Consider the following 23,501-nt stretch of genomic DNA (forward strand, 5'->3'; position numbering starts at 1 on the left):
AATAAATTTATTTCTTGCCCGCCTCTCCATTTTGATTGAGGCGGGGAACAACAATAAATGATGAAATACATAATACTCAGTATCTGTTGAATGGCACAGAAACCCTGCCTTCTCCCAGTTAAAAATCGTATTTAGTTTAAATGAAAAAAGGGGGAAATTGGATTCACATGGAAAGATATCTGAAATCTATTGAAGAAATACAAGGCTTGATTTACAGAACAGTTAAATCAAAAACTCACAAAGAAATAGAAAATCCATTTCTTAAGTGTACATTACTAGTTTGGCATAAATGGAAAGATAAACTCATGCCTACCGCCCCCCTTCCATTATCCCTGTTCTGTTATGTTCCTGGTTTTACCAGAAAGATATGCTCCAACAATTCCAGGTATGGGCTTGACCAGTTTATACAGGATAACAGATCTAGACATGGGATTGATCTCTAAAACAGGAATACAAATCACAAGTCAACTACATGGAGTAAAATTCAATTGGATGCAAATACATCAAATTCTCATTTTTTCTATTTATTTATTTATTTATTTATTTATTACATTTTTATACCGCCCAATAGCCGAAGCTCTCTGGGCGGTTCACAAAAATTAAAACCATCATAAAACAACCAACAAGTTAAAAACACAAATACAAAATACAATATAAAAAGCACAACCAGGATAAAACCACACAGCAAAATTGATATAAGGTTAAAATACAGAGTTAAAACAGTATAATTTAAATTTGTTAAAATTAAGTGTTAAAATACTGAGTGAATAAAAAGGTCTTCAGCTGGCGACGAAAGGAGTACAGTGTAGGCGCCAGGCGGACCTCTCTGGGGAGCTCATTCCACAACCGGGGTGCCACAGCGGAGAAAGCCCTGCTCCTAGTAGCCACTTGCCTAATAATCTAATAATTATTGGTTGGATTATTAGATTCTAATAATCTAACCAAAAAAGGCACAAACAGCCACTATTGGAATTTGGTAGTAAAGGAAAAAATGGAAATCAGAGAAATAACCTCAGTTCTATATGGGTTCATCATTTCTGATTTGCAATTCGGAAATACAGAAGGGATTAAACAAACATGGCAAAAGGATCTGGGCAGGAAATTGAGCAAACAACATGGGCAAAATTATGGAGATAGGGTTCAATGAAATATATTTCTATTAAACCCCCCCACACAATTACATGTTTATACAAGTGGTACTTAACATCACAAAAGTTAAGCCAGATGTACAAATTAACTACTCCTAAGTGTTGGCGAAGCTGTGACTGTTACTTTTTTTCACATGTGGTGGTCGTGTTATGCAACAATTGTGGCAGGAGGTGTTTGTAGAATAGAAGCTGGTAAAATAAGAGGGCAAGTGATTTGCTATCGATATATGACAAAGATGATGACAAACTACAAAACCAAGGTCTACTGGGGTGTAGTGGTGAGGGAGTCAGGAGATCTGGGTTCTAGTCCTCACTTGGCCATGGAAGCTCACAGACTCTTGGCCTCACCTACCTCACAGGGTGGTTGTTGTGAGGATAAAATGAAGGGGAGGAGGATTATGTACGCTGCCTTGGGTTCCTTGGAGGAAAAAGTGCTGGCGGGATACAAATGTAATAAATACTGACTTTCTTATGGGCAGCAGCCTGGATGGAAATTGCAGCCTGCTGGAAAGGGACACACAAATCCACGTTGCAGCAAGGGTGCCTCAGATTTTGGTCAATCGCTCTTACGGAAAAGCTGACCCCAAGCCAAAAGAGCCAACTAGGAACTTTAACTATAAACAAGGTTTCTGTGGAAGGTAAAAGGAAAGGAACCTCTTGTGCAAGCACTGAGTCATTACTGACTCTTGGAGGGACGCCAGCTTTCGCTGACGTTTTCTTGGCAGGCCTTATAGCGGGGTGGTTTGCCGTTGCCTTCCCTGGCCATTATTACCTTTCCCCCAGCTCACTGGGTACTCATTTTACTGACCTTGGGAGGATGGAAGGCTGAGTCGACCCAAGCTGGCTGCCTGAAACCAGCTTCCGCTGGGATCGAACTCAGGCCGTGGGGAGAGTTTCGGCTGCAGAAACTGCTGCTTTACCGCTCTGCGCCACATGTCAATTTAAAACATATATTATTAGGCACAAGGAAACATTGGAACCACCACAGAGTCGTGGTCAGTTATGGAAAGACTTGTTAGGATAATAGAATATGAACGGAGTAGGACAAACGAGTAGAACGTAGTAATGTAGGACATTGATGTAATGTAGGACATTGATGACAAATAGTACTCAACATACTTTTTGTTTTATTGTGTTTATTGTTTCATCTGTTCACCCCTCCCTCCCCGCCCCAATAAAATGAATTCTTAAACTAGGGTGACCCTATGAAAAGGAGGACAGGGCTCCTGTATCTTTAACAGGTGTATTGAAAAGGGAATTTCAGGAGGTGTCATTTGTATATAGGGAGAACCTGGAGAAATTCCCTCCCGTTAAAGCTGCCCTCTTTTGAATCTGGTCACTCTAGTATAGCTCCTGCACCTTTAACTGTGGTGATGAAGAGGGAATGTCACCAGGTTCTCCATATATACCAATGACACCTGCTGAAATTCCCTTTTCAATACACCTGTTAAAGATACAGAAGCCCTGTCCTCCTTTTCACAGGGTCACCCTACTTAAACATCCTATCTATGTATTTCTTCGATTGTAAGACGCCATCGATTGTAAGACGCACACTAATTTCAGTACCACCAACAGAAAAAAAACCCCTAAGACACACCTGCGATTCTAAGACGCACCCCATTTTTAGAGATGGGGGAAAAAGTGCGCCTTAGAATCGAAGAAATAGGGTGGTCATTAGAATGTAAGCCTGTGCGGCAGGGTTTTGCTATTTTATTGTTTTACTCTGTACAGCACCATGTACATTGATGGCGCTATAAATAAATAAATAATAATAATAATAATAGTTGGCTTTCTTAGGGTGACCCTATGAAAAGGAAGACAGGGCTCCTGCAGCTTTAACAGTTGTAGAGAAAAAGGATTTCCAGCAGGTGTCATTTGTAGGCAAACAGCATCTGGGGAAATTCCCTTTTCATAGCAATACTTAAAGGTGCAGGTGCCCTCGTCTCTTTCGTATCTGGTCAAGAGGGCAGGGCTCCTGCAGCTTTAACAGTTGTAGAGAAAAAGGATTTCCAGCAGGTGTCATTTGTAGGCATACAGCATCTGGGGAAATTCCCTTTTCATAGCAATACTTAAAGGTGCAGGTGCCCTCGTCTCTTTTGTATCTGGTCAAGAGGGCAGGGCTCCTGCAGCTTTAACTCTTATGATGAAGACAAAATTTCACCAGCTGCTACATGCATTCAAATGACACTTGCTGAAATCCCCTTCTTTAAAGATACAGGAGCCCTGCCCTCCTTTTCATAGGGTCACCGTACTTTCTACTATTGCGGGCTGCAATGGGGAACCGGAAGTTTGGCTAAAGAACCATCCGTGCTGCCGCTCCTCGGTCTCTTGGACGCCCTCGCGGGCAGCGTCACTCCCCTCGCGGGCGGCAGAGGGCGCGTGCTGGCCTTCCCTGAGGCAAACGGCCCTGACCTCTGGGCTCCAAACTGCCTTTCGCTCCGCCGGCCGGCTGGGGGCGCCATCCCCTCCGCCTGGCAGAGCGGGAGAGGCGCGGCTTCCGGCCCCTCCGCCGCCGCCTTCCGGCTTGCCCTCAGCCTTCGCCTGCAGTAGCCGCCGCCGCCGCGGAGCGGGCCTGGGAGGCCAAGATGGCGTCGGCGTCGGTCTTCCCCGGCGTGCGGCTCCTGACCATCGGCGACGCCAACGGCGAGATCCAGCGGCACCAGGAGCAGCAAGCGCTGCGGCTCGAGGCCCGCACTGGGCCGGACGCCGCCTGCCTCGCCCTCTACAGCCGTGAGTGGAGCAGTCCCGGGCGGGCGGGCGAGGGGCGAGGGGCGAGCGGGGGGCCTAGGCGGGCGGAGCGGCATGGAGCGAATGAATGAAAGTCAGGCAGGCAGGCCGGAAGGAAAGGGAGGCCGCCCTCGTGGCCGCCCGCCCGCCGCCTCCTCAGCACAAAGGCAGCCTCTGCTTAGGGCGGCGGGGCGAGGGAGTGCCTCTGAGCATGTGGAGAGTGCCTTCCGAGGCACACCTGAACACAGGCAGGGGTTTCCAGGGGCCAGGCAGGGCAGACGTCAGCCCCCGGCGTAGTTCTTCCGAAGGAACCGACGGCATCGGCCGCTTCTCAGTCGCCCCTCACGACATCTCCGTCCTCTCGAACCGGCCTGGAGGGCCACGGTGGCCGCTTCCCTTTCGTTTGCAAGCCAATGGAGGGTGCCCCATGCGTAGGGTGACCCTATGGAAAGGAGGACAGGGCTCCTGCATCTTTAACAGGTGTATTGAAAAGGGGATCTCAGCAGGTGTCATTTGTATATATATGGAGAACCTGGTGACATTCCCTCTTCATCACCGCACTTAAAGCTGCCCTCTTTTAAATCTGGTCACTCTAGTTATTATTGTTATTTTTTATTTATATAGCACCATCAATGTACATGGTGCTGTATAGCTCCTGTGGCTTTAACTGGTGATGAAGAGGGAATTTCTCCATATAGACAAATGACACCTGCTGAAATTCCCTTTTCTGTGCAATTGTTAAAGATACAGGAGCTCTGTCCTCCTTTTCATAGGGTCACCCTACATTTGTATATATGGAGAACCTGGTGAAATTCCCGCTTCATCACAACAGTTAAAGCTGCAGGTGCCCTGTCCTCTTTTAAAGCTGGTCACTCTAGTATAGCTCCTGCAGCTTTAACTGTTGTGATGAAGCGGGAATTTCACCAGGTTCCCCATATATACAAATGACACCTGCTGAAATTCCCTTTTCTGTGCAATTGTTAAAGATACAGGAGCCCTGTCCTCCTTTTCATAGGGTCACCCTACCCATGCAGGTCCCGTTTCCACTCCGCCTAGGAGTTCACTTAGCTAAGTGACAATAGGTGTTTCTTACTCTTAGGCAAGTTCACAGATTACTCAGAACTCTTTATCTGCTTGATGTTTCCTGAAAACATTACATACTCTGTCTGGGGGGGGAAATTCCAAGACATCAGCCACTTGACTTTTAAAAATGTGATCTACAGCACCTTATTATGAATTTATTAGAAAGTAAGCCTGTGCGGCAGGGTTTTGCTATTTTATTGTTTTACTCTGTACAGCACCATGTACACTGATGGTGCTATATAAATAAATAAATAAATAATAAATGAAAGTATCAGAAGTTGCTCCCCACCCATACTTCTTCAGATTATCATCCCAATAGCTGGATACTAAGGGGTTGGGACCATAGTGAAAGCTGAATGTGAATGTCTATTGTGATTCTACAACAGAAGAAAACAAATGAAACTGAAGTGGATTGGAGTGAGCAGGTAATGTTTTTAAACAACATTAGGGTCAATAACTGAGATTGAAACTAGAATAGTGCATTTTAAAAGAACGTTTCACTTACAAATTCAGAGAAGATCATTAAAGCTTATTTTTGGTCTTGAAGGCAAACCAGTTTATAATCTGACAGTTTTCTTGAATATTGAGAAAAGATACTGTAAGCCAGTCCTCACCCCATAGGAGCAGCACATGTAGTGAGGCTCATTTGTCATGGGTACAAAATAGTATTTAAGAGTATGTTCATGTTAGCAGTTAGTTACTGCTGGGACTGCTGTTACGTTAATGTTCCAGCCAAAAGAGATAGTAGTAGCAGAAGTTAGCTTCTGTTTAATACTTTATAGCTCATACACGCTATACCAGTCATCCTTACACAATTCAGGAAGATAAGCCAGTATTATTATCATATTAGAGGATGATGCTGAGGATGAGAGTCAAATGAGCTTATGTCTCCAGTTGAGATCTGGACTAGATCTCCCTAGATCACACACAACTCCCACTTTAAGTTGCTCTGTTGCACTGTTGGCAGATCCAGCAGCAGTTTTATCATTCTGATCCTGCGCATGTTTAGTAAAGCTCCATCCATTTAAAAGAGATTCAGTTGCAGCCTGAGGCTCCCAAGTAAATCAGGAAGGAGCTATGCAAGTAGCTTTTAGCTTCTGGAACTGAAACCCTTTTCTTCCATATGTCTGTGCTTGCTGGCAGAAAAATTCCTAGCACTAGGGTGAAATGAGAATGTGGACAGAAATTGGAACATGTAGTCCAAAGGGATCCAAATTGTTACTGTGAAATTATCTAAAGAGGCTGGTATGTCTCACAACAATCAGAGAAGGGCCAGGGTGCTGCTCGTAGGTGTGCACCTGACAGTTGACAGCCTTGAAATTATTGAGTGCTCTTCTAAAACAGATGTTTTTAGCTGTAGGAATGTGTATGCTTTTAGGGATAGTTCTTGCTTGATGGTTATGGCTGTCACAGAGATAACCCCCTCAGCTTACATTTATTGCGTTTGTTAGCGGATTGTGATAAACATGGGGAGAAACCACTGGCTGTATAATATGAACACTATAAAATATGTGATTTGATACCTTGTATGTTGTAACTTCTTTTGCTACATGGTGACTCATCAGTATGGTTACCACAACCCATTGCTGGACTTGCTGTGCTAGGCAGGTTCAAAACACTTGATCTCTAAATCTTTTGACAGCTATGTCAATATTATTATCCCAGTACTGCTGAGAGAGAGGAGGCTTGCCTACATGACTGAGGTGAGATCTGAACTGGATGTTGGAATAAAAGAAAACCAACCTCTCCTTGCTGCTGATCCTACTCTACAATCTACTCTTCCTTGGAATTTCAAACTTGTTCACAGTACTGCAAATCTTCTTAAACTAGCTTATCATAATAGGCATTCTGCACCAACTAATATAAGATATGTCTTCTTGGTGCTGAAGGCCTGTGATGGGGGTGGGGGGGTAGGGGTGATTCAATGGGTGTATAATTGACCACTCTGCTGCACAACAGAATTTGTCCAGCTGTTTGAGTTAGGTGGATGAGATCATGGGAAACCAGTTTTCATACTGACTCTTCAGTGCTGGCTTGGGATTTTATGGTGTCCATGACAGTCAGCCAGTTCACTATCTTGAGCTTTGGAAAGATTTGGGATAGATATTGAAACAAAGGCCTCCATGAAATTAGCTTACTACTTTTGTGTGTGTTGCAGGATAAAGCAAGAAATGACTAAGTTAAGGTGTGAGGCAGGTCCCTCTAATTGGGTGTGTGCGCACGTGCATGAGTGCGTGCCAGTGCTTATGGTAGGGAACTCTCTGGGATTGAGGATTGCAAATGCTGCCACGTGAGCAGATTTTGTCTTTCAAAAAGTCGTGGTTCCTTCTGCCTTGGTTTTGGAACATCCACTCAGCACAAGAGTGTCCAGGGGGAATGGTGCCTTCCTGTTTGCAAATACTATGCACTCAAAAAAATCAACAAGACCCAACAGCTGAATACTGAGGACACTGTTCCCTTTTATTTAATAAACTGCTAGGTCCATCTTGAAGGGATTGTATAATCTTCCTGACACAATCTATTTAACCATGGTTGAGACGTTCCAACCTCCCTGTTCAGCTTGTTCCTTTGCAGAACTTTGTTAGTTTGCTTGAATATGAGCAAAAGATTATGAATTTGGCCTTTGCATAATATAACTTCAAAACTTATTGTTATTTTGGGAATCTGCAGAACAATTATTCATGACTGAAATATTTGCAAATTCGATTTTTTTTAAAAAAAAATCATTGATTTTTATCCACCCTGGCTGTAAGAGATGCACATTTCTAGCATATGGTAGATTTTATTCTTTGTGGGCCTCAGCGTCTTTCTGAGCTCAAGCAAGTTCCTTGATTTTTTTCTCTCTATTACTACCAAAAGTCCTTTAAAGAGAGAACTCCAGGAAATCTATCATATACGGTATATATTTTAAATTGCATTTTCTACCAAATTGTAATTTATGTCTAAAATAATGCCATAAACCGGGGTGGCCAGCTTCCCCCTTTTTTTTGTGAGCCACTCTGTTGTTTTGACTCTTGTTCAGGCCCTGGAAGTATATTTTGACTCACAAATTGATCCGAGGGGATGGTCATCCCAGGGGATGCACAGCCTTACCTCGTAGGCCCTAGTGGACAGTGATTGAGCATCTCTGCTTGATAATAGCAAAGATATTGCACACAAAATAAAAAAGTAAAATTCCAGTGTGGGACAGTTTTCTCACAGTTTGAATTGTTCTAATTTCCCTTATGAGCGAAGACATGGGCAAACTTTATTACATCTTGGTTAAAATATGGTAAGGCCAGCAGGAGCCTGATAAAATTACTTTGGGATCTCAATCTGGCCAGCCACTATAAATAAGAGAACTTTTTGCTTTTTCCCTGTTTCTGTTGGTTTGGAAATTAATGACACATGAGCAGTTTGGAGCCTCCTTTTCTTGTCAGATGGGATAAAGTTTGCAGTCGTACAACACAGCTAGATAATATCTGAAGTCAGTTTAGTTCAGTACCTGAAAGTGTAACTAATTCTTCATGATAGAAAGAAATGATGTGCAGTAGTTGGACATCAACTTACTGTTCCTTGGGAGGTTTTCTCTAATGGCTGTTAGTTATTTACTTAAAGTTTCCAGTTACTAACAATAGCTGGAATTGTGACTGCATGCAAAATTCAGCATTCAAGCCAAGTGCGATTTTGAAATTCAGTAGCAGCTGGTTCAGTGATGTTCACCCCACTAGCTGTGGGAGCAAGTGTATAGTCAAGGTGTGACCATTTTTAAAAAACTTTCTACCATTACAGAATATAAATGTTCTATTAGACCTCTGAATATGACATTTTATATAGTGAAATCTCCTTGGTGACGTGAACAAGCTACCCAAATTTCAGAGAAACTGGATAAAAAGTGGCAACATTAACGCAACTTATACATTGGATATGTTTTCATTCATCTACCATGAAGTTTCAAAAAAGATAGTTACAACTCCCGAGTTTTTGCTACAATAATATGGTGGTTGAATAACTCCTTAGGTGGGTAGGATTATGGGAGCCCCACATATGATGGTCTTCAACTAGAAATTGGAACTCTGAATGGTAACTTTCTTTTTCTAAGTGTATAATATGTGGGTGTGGGGTGGGCTGGATTGGATTTAAACTATTCTAATGGGCATTTTTCATCTGATTTTTTTGATTGCCTTGAATTTTTAAAGAATGTAAACAAATAAATCCCCAGGCAGAAAATTCAACCCAGCCACAAGCATAGTAAATGCCCTGGAAGATATCTAGTAAGAGCAGCTTTCCAAATAACTTGCCACATATGTAGCTAATGAATTCCTACCTGGCAGAGCCAAGATTGCTTGAGTGAGTTGCTGTGAAGGTATTTGTTGTGAAAATAAGTGGTCTTGCGGCAAGTAGTAAGTAACTGGTTCATCTTTTCCAATCACTTGCTATATACATACGTGATGACCCTATATTATTCAGGGATTAAATGAAAGTTAATGCTTGCATTTTCTTGCAAGAATCCACTATGTGCTGTTTGTTGTTTCTGTTCACTATTGGTTTATAAGTAGGACTGCTTAGAAACATTATGCATTATGAAGGTCAGTGTTGCCAACATAACTGAGGACCTCCCAGTCTGCAAAGGAGAAAAATCTTAGGGGTCATATACCTCTTACACATTTGTATAGTACATAGCTGGGTTGTAGATATTGTGTATGTGCAGCTGTTCTAATGTGACGTATAAAACATGGAGAATGCAAACTTCGAAAACCTGTTTGGAAACTAGGGAGTCTCTTGATCTCCTTTTTTAATAGCTTGCATAGGTAATGCATTAAATTGGCATGTGTGAAATATTGTTAAATGCTTCTGAGCATGGAGTGATCTGTGCATGTGTCGCTCGTTTGTGTTTACGAGAGAGTTGATGTGTAGAGTTCATACTGAGCCATAAATTGCGAAGTCCTGATTTGAATCTTGCTTCCACCATGAGTTCACTAGATGGCTGAGACAAGTCCCTTATCTGGAGAATTGCAATGCTAATAATACTGACCCATCGTATAGGGCAGCTGCAAAGATTACAAGATGAAATGAATGCTTTGAGCACTTCAAAACACAAAATGCTAAGCACTGATGTTGGCGGTGCTGAATAGCAAAGAGATGCCTTGGGAGACAAGAGGTAGTGTAAGTTTAAATCTGCTAGCTGAGTAAGCGAAGCAATATTCAGGGCCCGTGTAAGCCAAAAGAGTTGGGACCAAACAGATGAAGTGAAGTGCCTTATTTTAGCTGCCCCATTTGTATCCTACTATCTTGTAGGGCAGCTTACATTTCCTCTACCCTCTATCCTCTCAACCTCTGTGAGGGTACCTTAGATTTCAAAGAGAGTGATAGACCGGAGTGAACTTTTAACGACCCAGTAGGGACTTGAATCTAAATCTCTCTGGTCCAAATGCAACATTTTTATCCACTATCCTGGGGAAGGGGGTAGAACTTGTGGCCTTCCAGATGTTGCTGGACTGCAACTTCCATAAGCCCCCAGCCAGCATGGTCAGTGGTGATGAGATTTCTCATCCATCAACATCTGGAGGGCGTCAGATTCCCTCCTGCTGCACTACAACACACTAGCTAGGTGGAGCAATCATTCTTCTTTGGTAAAGGCTGCTGTTAATCTGATGTTTTGGCTTCCCGAGTCTAATTGAGTCTGTCCATATAGTGGGGTTGACTTGTCTACAGTGAAAGATTTGAAAACCTCAGAATGTATAAGTGTTTTACTTATGATTGGCCGTATGAGTACGGGGGGGGGGGGAAACCTTGCTCATTTAATCAAATGTTGTCCTTTCCTTGGGTATTTCAATAACTCTTTAGTAGAATTGTAATAAGGTGCAACACCAAAGTTATGAAATTAAATTCTCAACTTTTGCCTGTTCAATTATTTATTAACAGTGTTGTGCAATGGCATTTACTTAGAACTGTAGGGAAAGCCAAGCATTTTATGATGATTTAATTTTAAACTTTTTTGGAATGTCTGCGTAGCCATAATCCTGTATGGTTAAGGAGCAAGGAGCCCCCCCTCTTGGAACCAATTATCTTGGTTCCGTGTGATAATTGACCACTGCCCAGAAGGCAGTTGATCGGCTGGTATCTGATATTATTATTTGTTGTTGTTCACACTGTATCGTTTGTTGAGAAATCCTATGATTTTCTGCCATGAAATCAAGCCACAGTATACTTCTGCAAACTTACACTAATTCTAAAATAGTGTGTATTTGAAGAAAGCATTTTAAAAGTCGATTTATATGTAAACCATAGTGGTTTTGTATTTATGTGAACATTTTATGATTGAATTCTGCACACTGGTGTCTACTATAACTTTGGATGGTGGTGTCTCACATAAACACTGCCTGCATGTGTTTAAGAAAAAGAGCAAAAAGTTCTTAGAATCATAGAATCATAGAATAGCAGAGTTGGAAGGGGCCTACAAGGCCATTGAGTCCAACCCCCTGCTCAATGCAGGAATCCACCCTAAAGCATCCCTGACAGATGCTTGTCCAGCTGCCTCTTGAAGGCCTCTAGTGTGGGAGAGCCCACAACCTCCCTAGGTAGCTCTTCAGCTAAGGTCGTGTTGTATACATGCGCATGCAAAAGACACCCAGTCCTCTTGTGTCTTAGTGTCTTGGTTCACAGGAGAGCTTCTCAAAGTGTGGGTTGCTCAGGGGGGCTTTTTTCATTCCCAGGGCCAAGAGCACGCTGTTGCTGTTATGCTGCTGTGATATCCTTGCATTTTCTTTTGTAGAGGACTCCAAAGCTAAAGTTAGTTGACAAGGGGATCCTGAAAACAGGTTAGGTTTACAGGTGGGTCCCACATCAAAATGTTTTAAGAACCGCTTAACTTTGCAGTCTTTGTATTCAAACTTTGTATTCAAACTCAGCAATCCAATGAGGTCGGTCCCGTTTTTCTAGATAGGGGACTCAGGCTGATGTAGCAGCTTGCCTCAAGCCACTTAGGTCTGTGACTGAGGGCTGACTAGTTCTTCAAGTTAAGTCAAGTTTTTCCCCCCACTGAAGTCCATTGGCTCTCCAGTGAACTCCACACATTCCTGGCTGCTGGGGATGGTGGGTAGATGGACATGAAGCAGCTTGTTACGTGTGTGTGTGTGTGTGTGTGTGTGTGTCATGTTTTCCATAGAGGAAGGTTTATTGGGCTGTGGAAGATTTGGGGAATGAAGTTTAATTCCGCTTGAAGCCAAACGTTGGTTTCCTGGACTGTTCTGTGTGCAGACCTACTTTGGGTTGCTTGAAAAAAGTGTCTGGGATCTACCAGTGTGTTAAAATATCTCCAAATGTCAAGACTGTGCCATTTGTGTTGATGGCAAGCAGAAAGTATTGTTTATTGCTTCACAATCCTGGGCTGGATTTTGCTGATTTTAAAACCCAGCAACATAAATAGCTTCTGAAATGTCCTTCTGCTTGTGAAAACTCCTTGAGTCATGATGAAATGCACACAGAAAGCACCTGAGTAAAAGTATGTGCCAACACAATAACTTCTGGCTTTGGAGCACTAGCAATGGAGCTTACTTGCCATTTGTGATATAATATTGTAGTTAGAGGGTGGGGGGCTAGGTTCTAGCTTCAAGGAAGCCAAACTCTGGGTGGGGCAAGCACTTCTCAGCTCATGAATCCAGCGCTGATGTGACAACGCTCTGGCGGCCTTTTTGAATCCCTTGAATTCACCAGGCATTTCAGCCCTTTTGTGTTATGTGTATGGAAGCCCAGGGCACATCTGCTGTCCCTTTTATTGCTCACAAAGAACTTAGAGGCCCAGCTTGATAGCCTAATTAATGTGCATGGGAGACATTTGCATTGAATAGCTTTCAAAAGCATTATCTTGAAAAGGCAGGGCTCTCCTTTCTAGGTCCTGAATTGTGTTCTTTGCAAGGCACACAAATGCTTTTGGGCCTTTTATCCCCTCCCGGTCTTGGGCTAACCCTTGCCTTTCCAATCAAATTCAGTCTGAGGCATTGTTCATGTCCTGTCGAGGCTGCTTATATCTTCAGGAGACAACGGCTCATTGTGTTAACTCTCTGTAGTAAAATGACTCCTGCTGTGATCATGGCCTTATCTGTGACCCTTAATTGAAATGGCAGCTTTTGGTAAAGGGAACAGAATGAAGCTAGAAACTGGAACTCTAGAATGAAAACAAAAATTTAAGTGCGGGAAACGTGGGGATGTGGAATGAGTAAGTAAAAAGAGCCAGTGTGGTGGCTGAAGTGTTGGACTGGGAGTTGGGAGATCCAGGTTCTAGTCCCCACTCAGCCATGGAAACCCACTGGGTGACTTTGGGCCAGTCACAGACTCTCAGCCCAACCCACCTCACAGGGTTGTTGTTGTCAGGATAAAGTGGAGAGGAGGAGGATTACGTACAGCGCCTCGGGTTCCTTGAAGGGAAAAAGGCAGGATATAAATGCAAAAATAAATAAATAAATAAATAAATAAATAAAAATATATATATGGGTGGGAGAAACTGGCTGGAGGTAAGGAGGATGCAAATGACCCCCTGAACTCTGACTTCATTTTCTCATGAGGGCTACACTCGAATTTTGTGATTGACATTCACTAAGCAGTTCCCTATCTAGAACATTCCAACACACACGGACTGGGTTCACACAACACGCTAACCCTTCATGGGTGACTGCTTATGATGGGTTAGCATGTCATGCGAATCTGGACCATTCTTACCAGGGTGGGTTGTTTTTTCCGAACAAACCACCCTGGTAACCAACGATCTGCAGTACAGGTTTGTTTTACCCACAAAGGGTTGTTTGGGAAACCCATCATGGCTAAAGGGCATTGAGCAATGAGCCATTCAACAAGAGCGGCAGAAACCCCGCTGCTCTGGCCAAGCAGGGCTGCGGCCACCATTCTCGATTGCAGCCAAGGCACTGTACATGCCCTTTCCTCCTTGCCAGTGACATTGCAGGCCCTAGATGGCACTCCTTCACCCCTGCAGATTCTCCCCCTTTCTCTCCTTTGCCCTGTTTTTGTGCAAAAGCAGGATGGGGATTTTTTTTCTCACACTTAGATTTTGGCACAGGGGTGCTTTTAAATTCCTGTGGAAGCCTATGGAGTGGATTGCGCCATAGGCTTGTATAGGAATTTAAAAGTCTCCTTCCTGAAAACCATTTAGGGGTGGCAAAATCCAACCTCCTGACAAAGATCAACCTGCCCCAAGCAGGATGCAGAGATGCAGAGATAACAGGATACAGAGCAGTTGTCTTGATGGTTCAGCCTGCTAGCCTGTTTGAGATTTCAAAGCCAAGAATTATGGCTAGGAGCTTCTATGATTTCTCCTTCTTTTTATTCTGCTGCTTTAAAAGGCTCCCCCCCCCTTTATTAAAATGGAGGTAGCTTAATCTTTGTTTCCAGTGAGTTGAAAGCTGTATGGGCTCATCTGTGATGCTTATTTTCTACGGAAGTCTGCAGAGACTAAATGTTACGGTTTTTGCTTGTGTGTTTAAATCACTTCTATAGAATTCACTTTGGCAAAATAGGAAGTACATTCCTTTCCAGGCTGTCTTTCATTGGGGAGGGGCCTCCAGTGGGAATGACTGCCCCTTTCAAAGAGTCCTGACGAGAAGAACTCAGTGCTTGAGTCGGGCTCATTTATAATGTAATGTGAGGAAGGCCCTGCCCAAGCCTCCCTAAAGTAATCTGTGATGGATTCCTCAATTCTCTAGGTTTGCAAAGCATCAGGGCAGGTGCCCTCTAATAATGAAACCTTTGACATATCAGTTGCATGCCGGTTATTGGTTGGTGTGGCTACAGTTCCTATTGTCTGTAAGGTTTGTCTATAAGGTCATAGCAATCCTAGTATTTTGCCCTGTAAGACTCCTTCCAGAGTGGCTTAAAATAATTAAAGAAACACATCATTTACGTGTAATGTTCATTAAACCATAACCTGGTTTAAAATGACATCTGACTGTGAAGTCTGCACTAAACTATTACAATTGAATATAAAATCAGGCCAAACTTGTCTTATGAAGTCAAGCATATAAATATATAAATATGACACAATAGGTCATAAACTGAATTTATTGTTTAGATTATATAGACTCTGTCAGCTAAGCAACATAGACTTTTACTTTTCCTGTCATGGAGAACATTGTTCTTCACAGTAATACTAGCTCTTGCTTTGGGGAAGTTTTGGACGTCCAGTCTGCAAGCAAGAAGTGTTGGTGGCCTAACAAGTGAATACATAGCCAAACATCAGTTCTTGATTTCATAATCATTCTCCTAAGTTTGTATAGATTCTATAGCGCAAAAAGCATATGCACTGTATGACTTCGGCTTTCAGTTACATTTCTGGATTGTGTAGAGGTTCTGTTCAGTTCAAACAAATACATTTTATTTGTGTTAAGTTGCTTTGGGACTTCCTTAGCAGTGGGAAGACACATACGTGTAATGAATGAATAAAATAATTGAATGTTAGTTGTGCTAGTAACCAGCCAGCATGCATGCTTGTTCAGAAAATATATGACGTAGAAAGTTGGAAACTTGATCAATTATTAGAATGCAGGTAAAGTAGGTAATGTATCAACGTGCAGCTCTGCCTCTCCTGACCTGTTTGAATGTTGCCTACTTAGCTTCCTAAATTTTACTGGAAAGGGCCCACAGGTATTGAGGCATTTAGTCGCAAGCACGAGGATTAGGAAGCTGTTGAAAAGCTTCTGTATCAGGAGCTTTATCCTATGATTGTTGTAACCATCTCAATCTGATGGGACAGTAGATACCTGGTGCTTTTATATAGCTATCTACCAGTCATGAGGGTTCTATGCTAGCTCCAGGATGACAGGCAGCATGGCTCTTAATGCCAGTCTGGGGAACAGCAGCAGGAGAGAGCCATCGCCCTCCTGACATGCTTGTGGACTTTCCATTTGGGGAACCTGGTTGGCTACCGTGGGGAATGCCATGCTGGCTTAGAAAGGCCTTTAGTCTGATCCACCAGGGTTGTTCTATATTCTTATTGGCTACTAGTAATTATAGCTGCACACCGCCTTAGATGTGAATGTTGAGTCCCCTCTCTCCAGAATTTTTCGTCACTCTTATTTTGGATTTTCTATAGACTGGTGGAGCAAAACATATTTTTTCGAGCAAGGATTGGTGGGAACTGTAGGTAGGATGTCTTCGCTATTGCACAACTGAATTACGTTGTGCATCACTCTAGACTTGTCGGCCTGTCTGGGGAATGAAGTACCTCATATGCCCCTCTCTGAACAAAGCTAAATTTTCAGCACTTGATGACGTCATTGATAATTTTCTCTTCTTTCTTCCCCTTCACAGAAGATGATGTTTGTGTGTTCAAGTGTTCCGTATCGAAGGAGACAGAATGCAGCCGAGTGGGCAAACAATCCTTCATCATTACGCTGGGATGTAATAGTGTCCTTATACAGTTTGCAACGCCAAGTGGTATGTACCAGCACATTTGTGTTTGATTCGTGCAGACATGTTGCTCAAGGTGATGAGAAGCCACAGCCTTGCTCTGGCAAAGAGAGGTACTGTATGCCCTGCCAGTACATATCAGTGTGGAAATGGTCCCTTCCTGTTCTTGTCTATAAATGGCTGCTGTTGTTAGGAAAGTAACAAAACGTTTAGCTCAGGTTAACTTTAAACACTTGCTGCCTATCCTATCATAGATCATAGAATAGCAGAGTTGGAAGGGGCCTACAAGGCCGTCGAGTCCAACCCCCTGCTCAATGCAGGAATCCACCCTAAAGCATCCCTGACAGATGGTTGTCCAGCTGCCTCTTGAAGGCCTCTAGTGTGGGAGAGCCACCACCTCCCTAGGTAACTGATTCCATTGTCGTACTGCTCTAACAGTCATGAAGTTTTTCCTGATGTCCAGCTGGAATCTGGTTTCCTTTAACTTGAGCCCGTTATTTCGTGTCCTGCACACTGGGAGGATCGAGAAGAGATCCTGGCCCTCCTCTGTGTGACAGCCTTTTAAGTATTTGAAGAGTGCTGTCATGTCTCCCCTCAATCTTCTCTTCTCCAGGCTAAACATGCCCAGTTCTTTCAGTCTCTCTTCATAGGGCTGTTACCAGACCCCTGATCATCCTGGTTGCCCTCTTCTGAACACGCTCCAGCTTGTCTGCATCCTTCTTGAATTGTGGAGCCCAGAACTGGACGCAATACTCTAGATGAGGCCTAACCAGAGCCGAATAGAGAGGAACCAATACCTCACATGATTTGGAAGCTATACTTCTATTAATGCAGCCCTTTAGTGGATGTGCTGAACAGTTGCCATCCCTGTTGATTCAAAAGGCATCAGGAGATGGTGTTCCTGGGTGAGCAGGAGCAAGACCAAACGTGTAAAATGTTTGGAAATGTTGAAGTCATGTGGGGAGGGACTGTTGCAGAAAAATGGAAATATATGTAATAATGATTGATTTGACTTAATTTTTATTTACCACATTTAGATCATGAAATGTGTTGTGTATAACATAGTCTGCAATCCTTAGACACACATACTGGGGAGTAAACTCCGCTGAACATAGTGGGACCTACTTCTGAGTAAATTGAGTAAACTTCTGAGTAAACTGCTTTCACTGTCCTTGCATCGTTGTGTGTTAAATGGTATAACATTCAGAAACAAACAAATATAGCTATTTGGGGCTGCAACGGTTTTGTCGATTGTTAAATGGGACAGTGGAGAGAGGGGGAATTGAAAACAGTAAACATCAAAATTGTGATATACAAAAAGGTTACATTTTTTTGCTTGGAAGTAATTACGCGGAATGAAGAAATCTGTCTGGAGAAAAATATCAGATTAACACCTTCTGCAATGATGCAATTAATTGGTCATTATGAAACACACATACATATTATGGGAGACTTCTTTAAATTCTCCCATCCATGGGCTTTCTCATCTCTAATAGATTTTTGAGAACCGAACCACACATAGGTTCACCCGTGAGGAGAGCTTTAGCTAGACAGTCACTACCACCAGAACCCTTCATGAAGTGTGTTCGTGTTTGCAGGCCATCTCCGCACACCAGGCAATAACTCGAAGGAAGATTCTGCACCAAAGTACCTTTGGAATAGATTATGTGAAATCATTTTTCTTATGTTTGCATAGTTCATGGTCCAAGATACAGCTTTTCATAGAACTTTGGGTGTTTGGGAGTGGGGGGGAAAGATAGTTGGATATTAGGGCGATCAATTACAGTTCTGTTTAGAACATGAATGTGTTCAGGATACTGGAGCCAGTAGCCACTCCAACCTTCAACTTCTGTGCAGTATTAAGGGCTACGATCCTGGCTTTACAAATTAAAGCTCAGACTTGCAGGGTGCAAATTCTGCTCCAGTTTCATATTCTGTATTTGCATGGTTAGCCATAGGGTAATGTGAAATAGGCACAGACTAATTTTCACACAATTGGCCTACCGTGGGAATAAAAGGCAGCTTTGTACCACCTATTCCAGAGCCAAGGCCATTACGATGCGAAGTGGCTCCTTTTGTTTTAGGAAGTGAGAGAAAAAGCTTTAGTACACAGTGTGCAACTTAAGCTTTTAGGTGGAAGATTTTATGCTCTTCCATATTAAAACCAGCAAGCAAGCAACAACTTCCCTGCTCTAGCAAAAATAATAAATAAATAAATAAATGGGGCATTGTCCTGTATGTCAACTTGTCCTTTTCCTCAGGTTTCTGTTTGGGCACCTCAGCAACAGGGCCAGAGAGGCCCAATGGCCAGGCAGCAGCCAACAGGCCACAGCTGAGGCATCACAACTCAGAAAAATGGCTTCATAAATGTCTCCAGGTGCCATCTCGAAGTCAAATAAATGGTTACACATTTACTGAAATTACTTTTTACCATTTTTTTTTAAAAAAAGAGACTTTAAAGAGCAGAGTTTAAAAAAGGGAAGAAGGAAGAGTATTACATATTTTTCCATTTCCTGCCAAATTTCCATTTGTTTTTTTGGGGAAAGAGGTATTTTCCCCATGGTGCCAACATTTCTGGAAATTTTATATTTTTAGGCAGTAGTAACATGAGTTTGGGTAAAGCTCTTTTTAATAGGTTGGAAGTCAGATGCTGTGAACATCCAGATTTCTTCTCTAGAAATTACTGGCAGCAGAGAGCTTTGTTGGCTTCAAGATGGCACCTGGAGACATTTATGAAGACATTTTTCTGAGTTGCGATGCCTCAGCTATGGCCTGTTGGCTGCTGCCTGGCCGTTGGGCCTCTCTGGCCCTGTTGCTGAGGCTGTGGAACTTCACACAGCCATGAGGACCCAATTACTCTGTTAACAGCCCTCATAGGTTAAAGGCTGATAGGATAGTCCCTCTCGTAGCCAGAACATCGGAATATGCACAGCCCTGTCTATTGCTGGACGGTTTCACTCTTCTCTTCCTCCCCCCAGTCCCAATCAACCAGAATGGTTATTGTTCTCCAAGTTTTGTGTTCCTTCGTGGGTCTGATCTATGGCTTGAATGCTAAAGGGACAATGCTTGATTTGTCTCTTTAGACTTCTGCTCGTTTTATAATATCTTGAAAAACTGCCGGGGCCACAACATGGAACAGTCAGTGTTCAGTGAGCGCACAGAAGAATCATCTGCAGTGCAATACTTCCAGGTAGGTGGGTTAACAGTTGATGATTTTCTTTCTGTGTGTTTGTGTGTGGAATTGTTTAAATTCCTCGTGCCCACTGCACAGTATATGCTGTCTACAATTTGGAAGTTTTTTAAAAGCTCCAGAGTGTTAACTAATTGAATTCTGCAAATTTGGAGTGTCTGGTTGTTTGCAGCTTGCTTCGACAAAAAACATACATGCTGTAAATTAAACATCAGAATTAATGATCAAGGAGTATGCAAGGCTTTCCCCATTACCATGAGGTCATAAACTTTCGATGGAGCTGTACAGATTGTTAGATGCATGCCTTGATCTTTAGCAGAAACTGGGGCAGTGTGGGGGAGTAGCTTTGTAAACAAAAATCAACAGGGCTTATACATTGCCAATATCTTCGTATTTAATATTTTCAAGTGGCTTTGTCAGCATTGTGAAATGGAGTCCAATTGATTAGAATGATATTCACAAGCTTTGTCAGCATTTGAGATATTTAAGTCTATACATGTACCCTGTGAAAATTTCCTAAAAATGATGTGGCCGTTGCGGTAGTCCTTTTTCGGAGGGAAAGTTTATTGGCTTTAGCAGAGATTCTTTGTTTTCCCTTTCAGTTTTATGGATACTTGTCCCAACAGCAAAATATGATGCAAGATTATGTCAGAACAGGCACATACCAGAGAGCAATCCTGCAGAACCACAGTGACTTTAAAGATAAGGTAAGGAGGTGGGACCTAATGACCCTTTTTGACCTGTTTTGAATGTAATGACAAACCATTCCCTAATTAACCTTGGTTGTTGAACTCAGAACTGGTACAGCTTGAGATGTTGATAAGGAGCTTAGACAGGTTCGTGCAGCCACCTCCATATTGGATCCTTGCCCCTCTTGGCTAGTAAAAACTAGCAGGGATGGAACAGCCAGCTGGGCCAGAGAAGTGATGAATGCCTCTTTGTGAGAGGGAGTGGTCCCTGGCTGCCTGAAAGAGGCAGTAGTAAAACCACTACTGAAGAATTCTTCTCTGGACCTGGAAAATCTTAATAACTCTAGGCTGGTGGCAAATGTTCCATTCCTGAGCAAGGTCCTTGAGTGGGTGGTTGCAGGCCAGCTCCAGACACTCATGGATAAGACTGATTATCTGCATCCATTTCAGTCAGGTTTCAGGCCTGGTTTTGGTATGGAAACAGCCTTGGTCACCCTGTATGTCTGGAGAAAGACAGGAGGAGTGTGACTCTGTTGGTTCTCCTCGGTGGCTTTTGATATCATTGACCATGGAATCCTTCTGGAATGACTGTCTGAGTTGGGAGTGGGAAGTACTGCATTGCAGTGGTTCCGCTCCTACTTAGTGGGTCAGCTCCAGAAAGCGGTGCTTGGGGAACATTGCTCAGCCCTGTGGATTCTCAAGTATGGGGTTACACAGGGATGCTGTTTAAACCCATGCTGTTTAACATCCACACTAAACCATTGAGTGCGGTCATCTGTAGTTTTGGAGCCGATGACACGCAGCTCTATTTCTCCTCATCTTCATCAGGTGAGGCTGTGAATGTGCTGGCTGTGACAGTGGACTGGATGAGGGCTAATAAACTGAAACTCAATCTAAACAAGACTGAGATCCTTTTAGTGGATGTTTCTTCTGCCTGGATGGAGGTTTTTCAACCTGTTCTGGATGGGGTTACACTCCCTCTGAAGTTCAAGTTCGTAGTTTGGGGGTTTCCTAGAACCATCTCTGTCACTTGAGGCCTCGGTGGCCTCGGTACGGAGTACCTTGTACCGTACTATGCCCCTATCTGGACAGGGATAACCTGGCTTCAGTTGTCTATCCTCTGGTAACCCCCTAAGTTAGATTACTGTAATGCACTCTACATGGAACTGCCTTTGTAGAAGGTTCAGAAGCTGCAGCTTGTGCAAAATGTGGCGGCCAGATCGATAACAGGGACCAGGATGTTGGAACATATAAGACCAACTGTGGCCTGCTGGATGTTTCCGAGCCTGATTCAAGGTGCTGGTTCTGACTTACAAAACCTTATACGGCTCAGGACCACAATATCTGACAGACCACCTCTCCTGACACGAATGTACCTGTACACTATGCTCAACATCTAAGGTCCTCCTCCAGGTGCCTACTCTGAGGGAGGCTTGGAAGATGTCAACAAGGGACAGGGCCTTCTCAGTGGTGGCCCCTCAATTATGGAATGATCTCCCCAATGAGGAGAGCACCAGCTCAAGACTTTTCTCTCTTAGCAATATGTGATGAGCTTAATGGATCCAGATTGGTGGTAAAAGTAACTGTGTATACAAACCCTGTTTAAAAATAGTAACTTTTGTAAATAATAAGCTTTCTTGTTTTATTTCTTTTTAATAAAATGTAATATATCTTTGTTTATTTTCCTGGTACCACTGATCTGTTATGTCTCAAGCACCTTAGGGGAAAAGGTATATTTTAACTAAAGGGGTATTTTTTAATAGTGGCAACAGAAATGGAGGGAAGGTTTGCTCAATAGAGTGAGGATTAATTCTTCACATTCGGGGATAGGGGTGGTATTGCCCTGGTGTACAGGCCCCCACCCTAAAGAGAGGTTCTCAAAGAACCTGGCTTTTGAGTATATCCTATGTTTGAGATGCAAATGAATTAAAGATTCAAGAATGAAGTACAGACTCTTCTAATGATCCACAGTTTGTAAAAGACAAGCTCAAATTTACTTCTTGAACATATGCATGCAAGTTTCATATCCAGGCCACATTTCTCCTGTGCTCAAAATAAATTTTATTTAGCATATTTGAAAAGCAGTATAACATCTTAGGATGTGCAATTCAATTTACAACATTAAAAATGAGCGCTATCAGATAAAAGCAATAATGCCAATAAATGCTAAAACAATTCAATCAACAATTATTAAACTTAAAATGTTATTTACATTAGGGAAATGAGCATATGCTGTCTTAAGCTTAAACTTCCCCTCCTCTATGATTCTTGCACGCTTGGCTTCAGATTCAAGCCCTCTGCAGGGTTCTAAATGTGGATTCTAAGACATTCTGCCTGAGTACCACCACCAGATTCTAACTGAAGGAGGAACTTCAGGATGACTAGGAAAGACATCCTGAATGGCAGTGGACTAGAGTATGGCACCTGGTGAGGCTTTATCCTTATAAAGGCTTCCAGAGCAGGCTTGTTCTCTGATTTGATGAACGAGAGGACACTGCTATCCCAAAAGCCACTTTTGGGATGGATGAGGGCAAACAAACCAAAGGCACAGAAGTTGGAGGTACCTTTATTCCGTTCTTATTCTCCTTGATCTAACTGCAGCCTTTGACACGGTTGATCATGATCTTCTTTTAGATTCCCTTCATGACCTTGGATTTTGTGGCTCTGTCTATAACTGGTTTGCCTCCTATCTAGCGGGTCGCTCTTTCAGCGTGTTGGCTAACGGCAGCTCGTCTTCTTCTTTTCCCCTTTCAGTAGGGGTTCCGCAAGGCTCGGTGCTTGGCCTGCTGTTGTTTTCTTTATACATGTTGCCCTTGGGTAATCTTATTCAATCTCATGGCCTCCAATATCATCTGTATGCCGATGATACACAATTATATCTTTCATCTCCGGATCTTTCTCCTGATGTTCACGATCGTATCTCGGCATGTCTTTCAGATATCTCAGCCTGGCTGCTTCATCGTCGTTTGAAACTTAACATGGCAAAGACTGAATTGCTTGTTTTTCCTCCTAAACCTTCTCCTCATCTCTCATTCTCTCTTACTGTCAATAATGTTACGCTTACTCCAGTCAAGGAAGCTCGTAGTCTTGGCTTTATATTTGATTCCTCGCTCTCCTTTATTCCTCATATCGAGTCAGTAGCTAAATCCTGTCATTTTTTCCTGTATAATATTGCCAGGATTCGATCATTTTTGTCTGTCTCCTCTGCCAAGACTCTTGTTCATGCATTGGTTATTTCTCGGTTGGACTACTGCAACCTTCTTCTCA

The 23,501-nt window shown here is 42.9% G+C and overlaps 1 protein-coding gene across 5 annotated transcripts in view; it reads left to right on the forward strand.

The window, feature by feature from the left end:
• Positions 1-3,722: 3,722 nt before the first annotated feature.
• CARM1 (coactivator associated arginine methyltransferase 1) overlaps positions 3,723-23,501 on the forward strand; it is a 49,448-nt gene continuing 29,669 nt past the window's right edge. For all 5 annotated transcript variants that reach the window (XM_063119063.1, XM_063119061.1, XM_063119062.1 and 2 more), the window contains exons 1-4: positions 3,723-3,878; positions 16,257-16,382; positions 19,439-19,545; positions 20,148-20,252. In XM_063119063.1, the coding sequence (XP_062975133.1) occupies positions 3,734-3,878; positions 16,257-16,382; positions 19,439-19,545; positions 20,148-20,252 (483 nt within the window). In that variant the 5' untranslated portion in view covers positions 3,723-3,733. The remainder of the gene's footprint in view (positions 3,879-16,256; positions 16,383-19,438; positions 19,546-20,147; positions 20,253-23,501) is intronic.

Source organism: Elgaria multicarinata, chromosome 3 (assembly GCF_023053635.1).
Source record: "Elgaria multicarinata webbii isolate HBS135686 ecotype San Diego chromosome 3, rElgMul1.1.pri, whole genome shotgun sequence".
Lineage (NCBI taxonomy): Eukaryota > Metazoa > Chordata > Lepidosauria > Squamata > Anguidae > Elgaria > Elgaria multicarinata.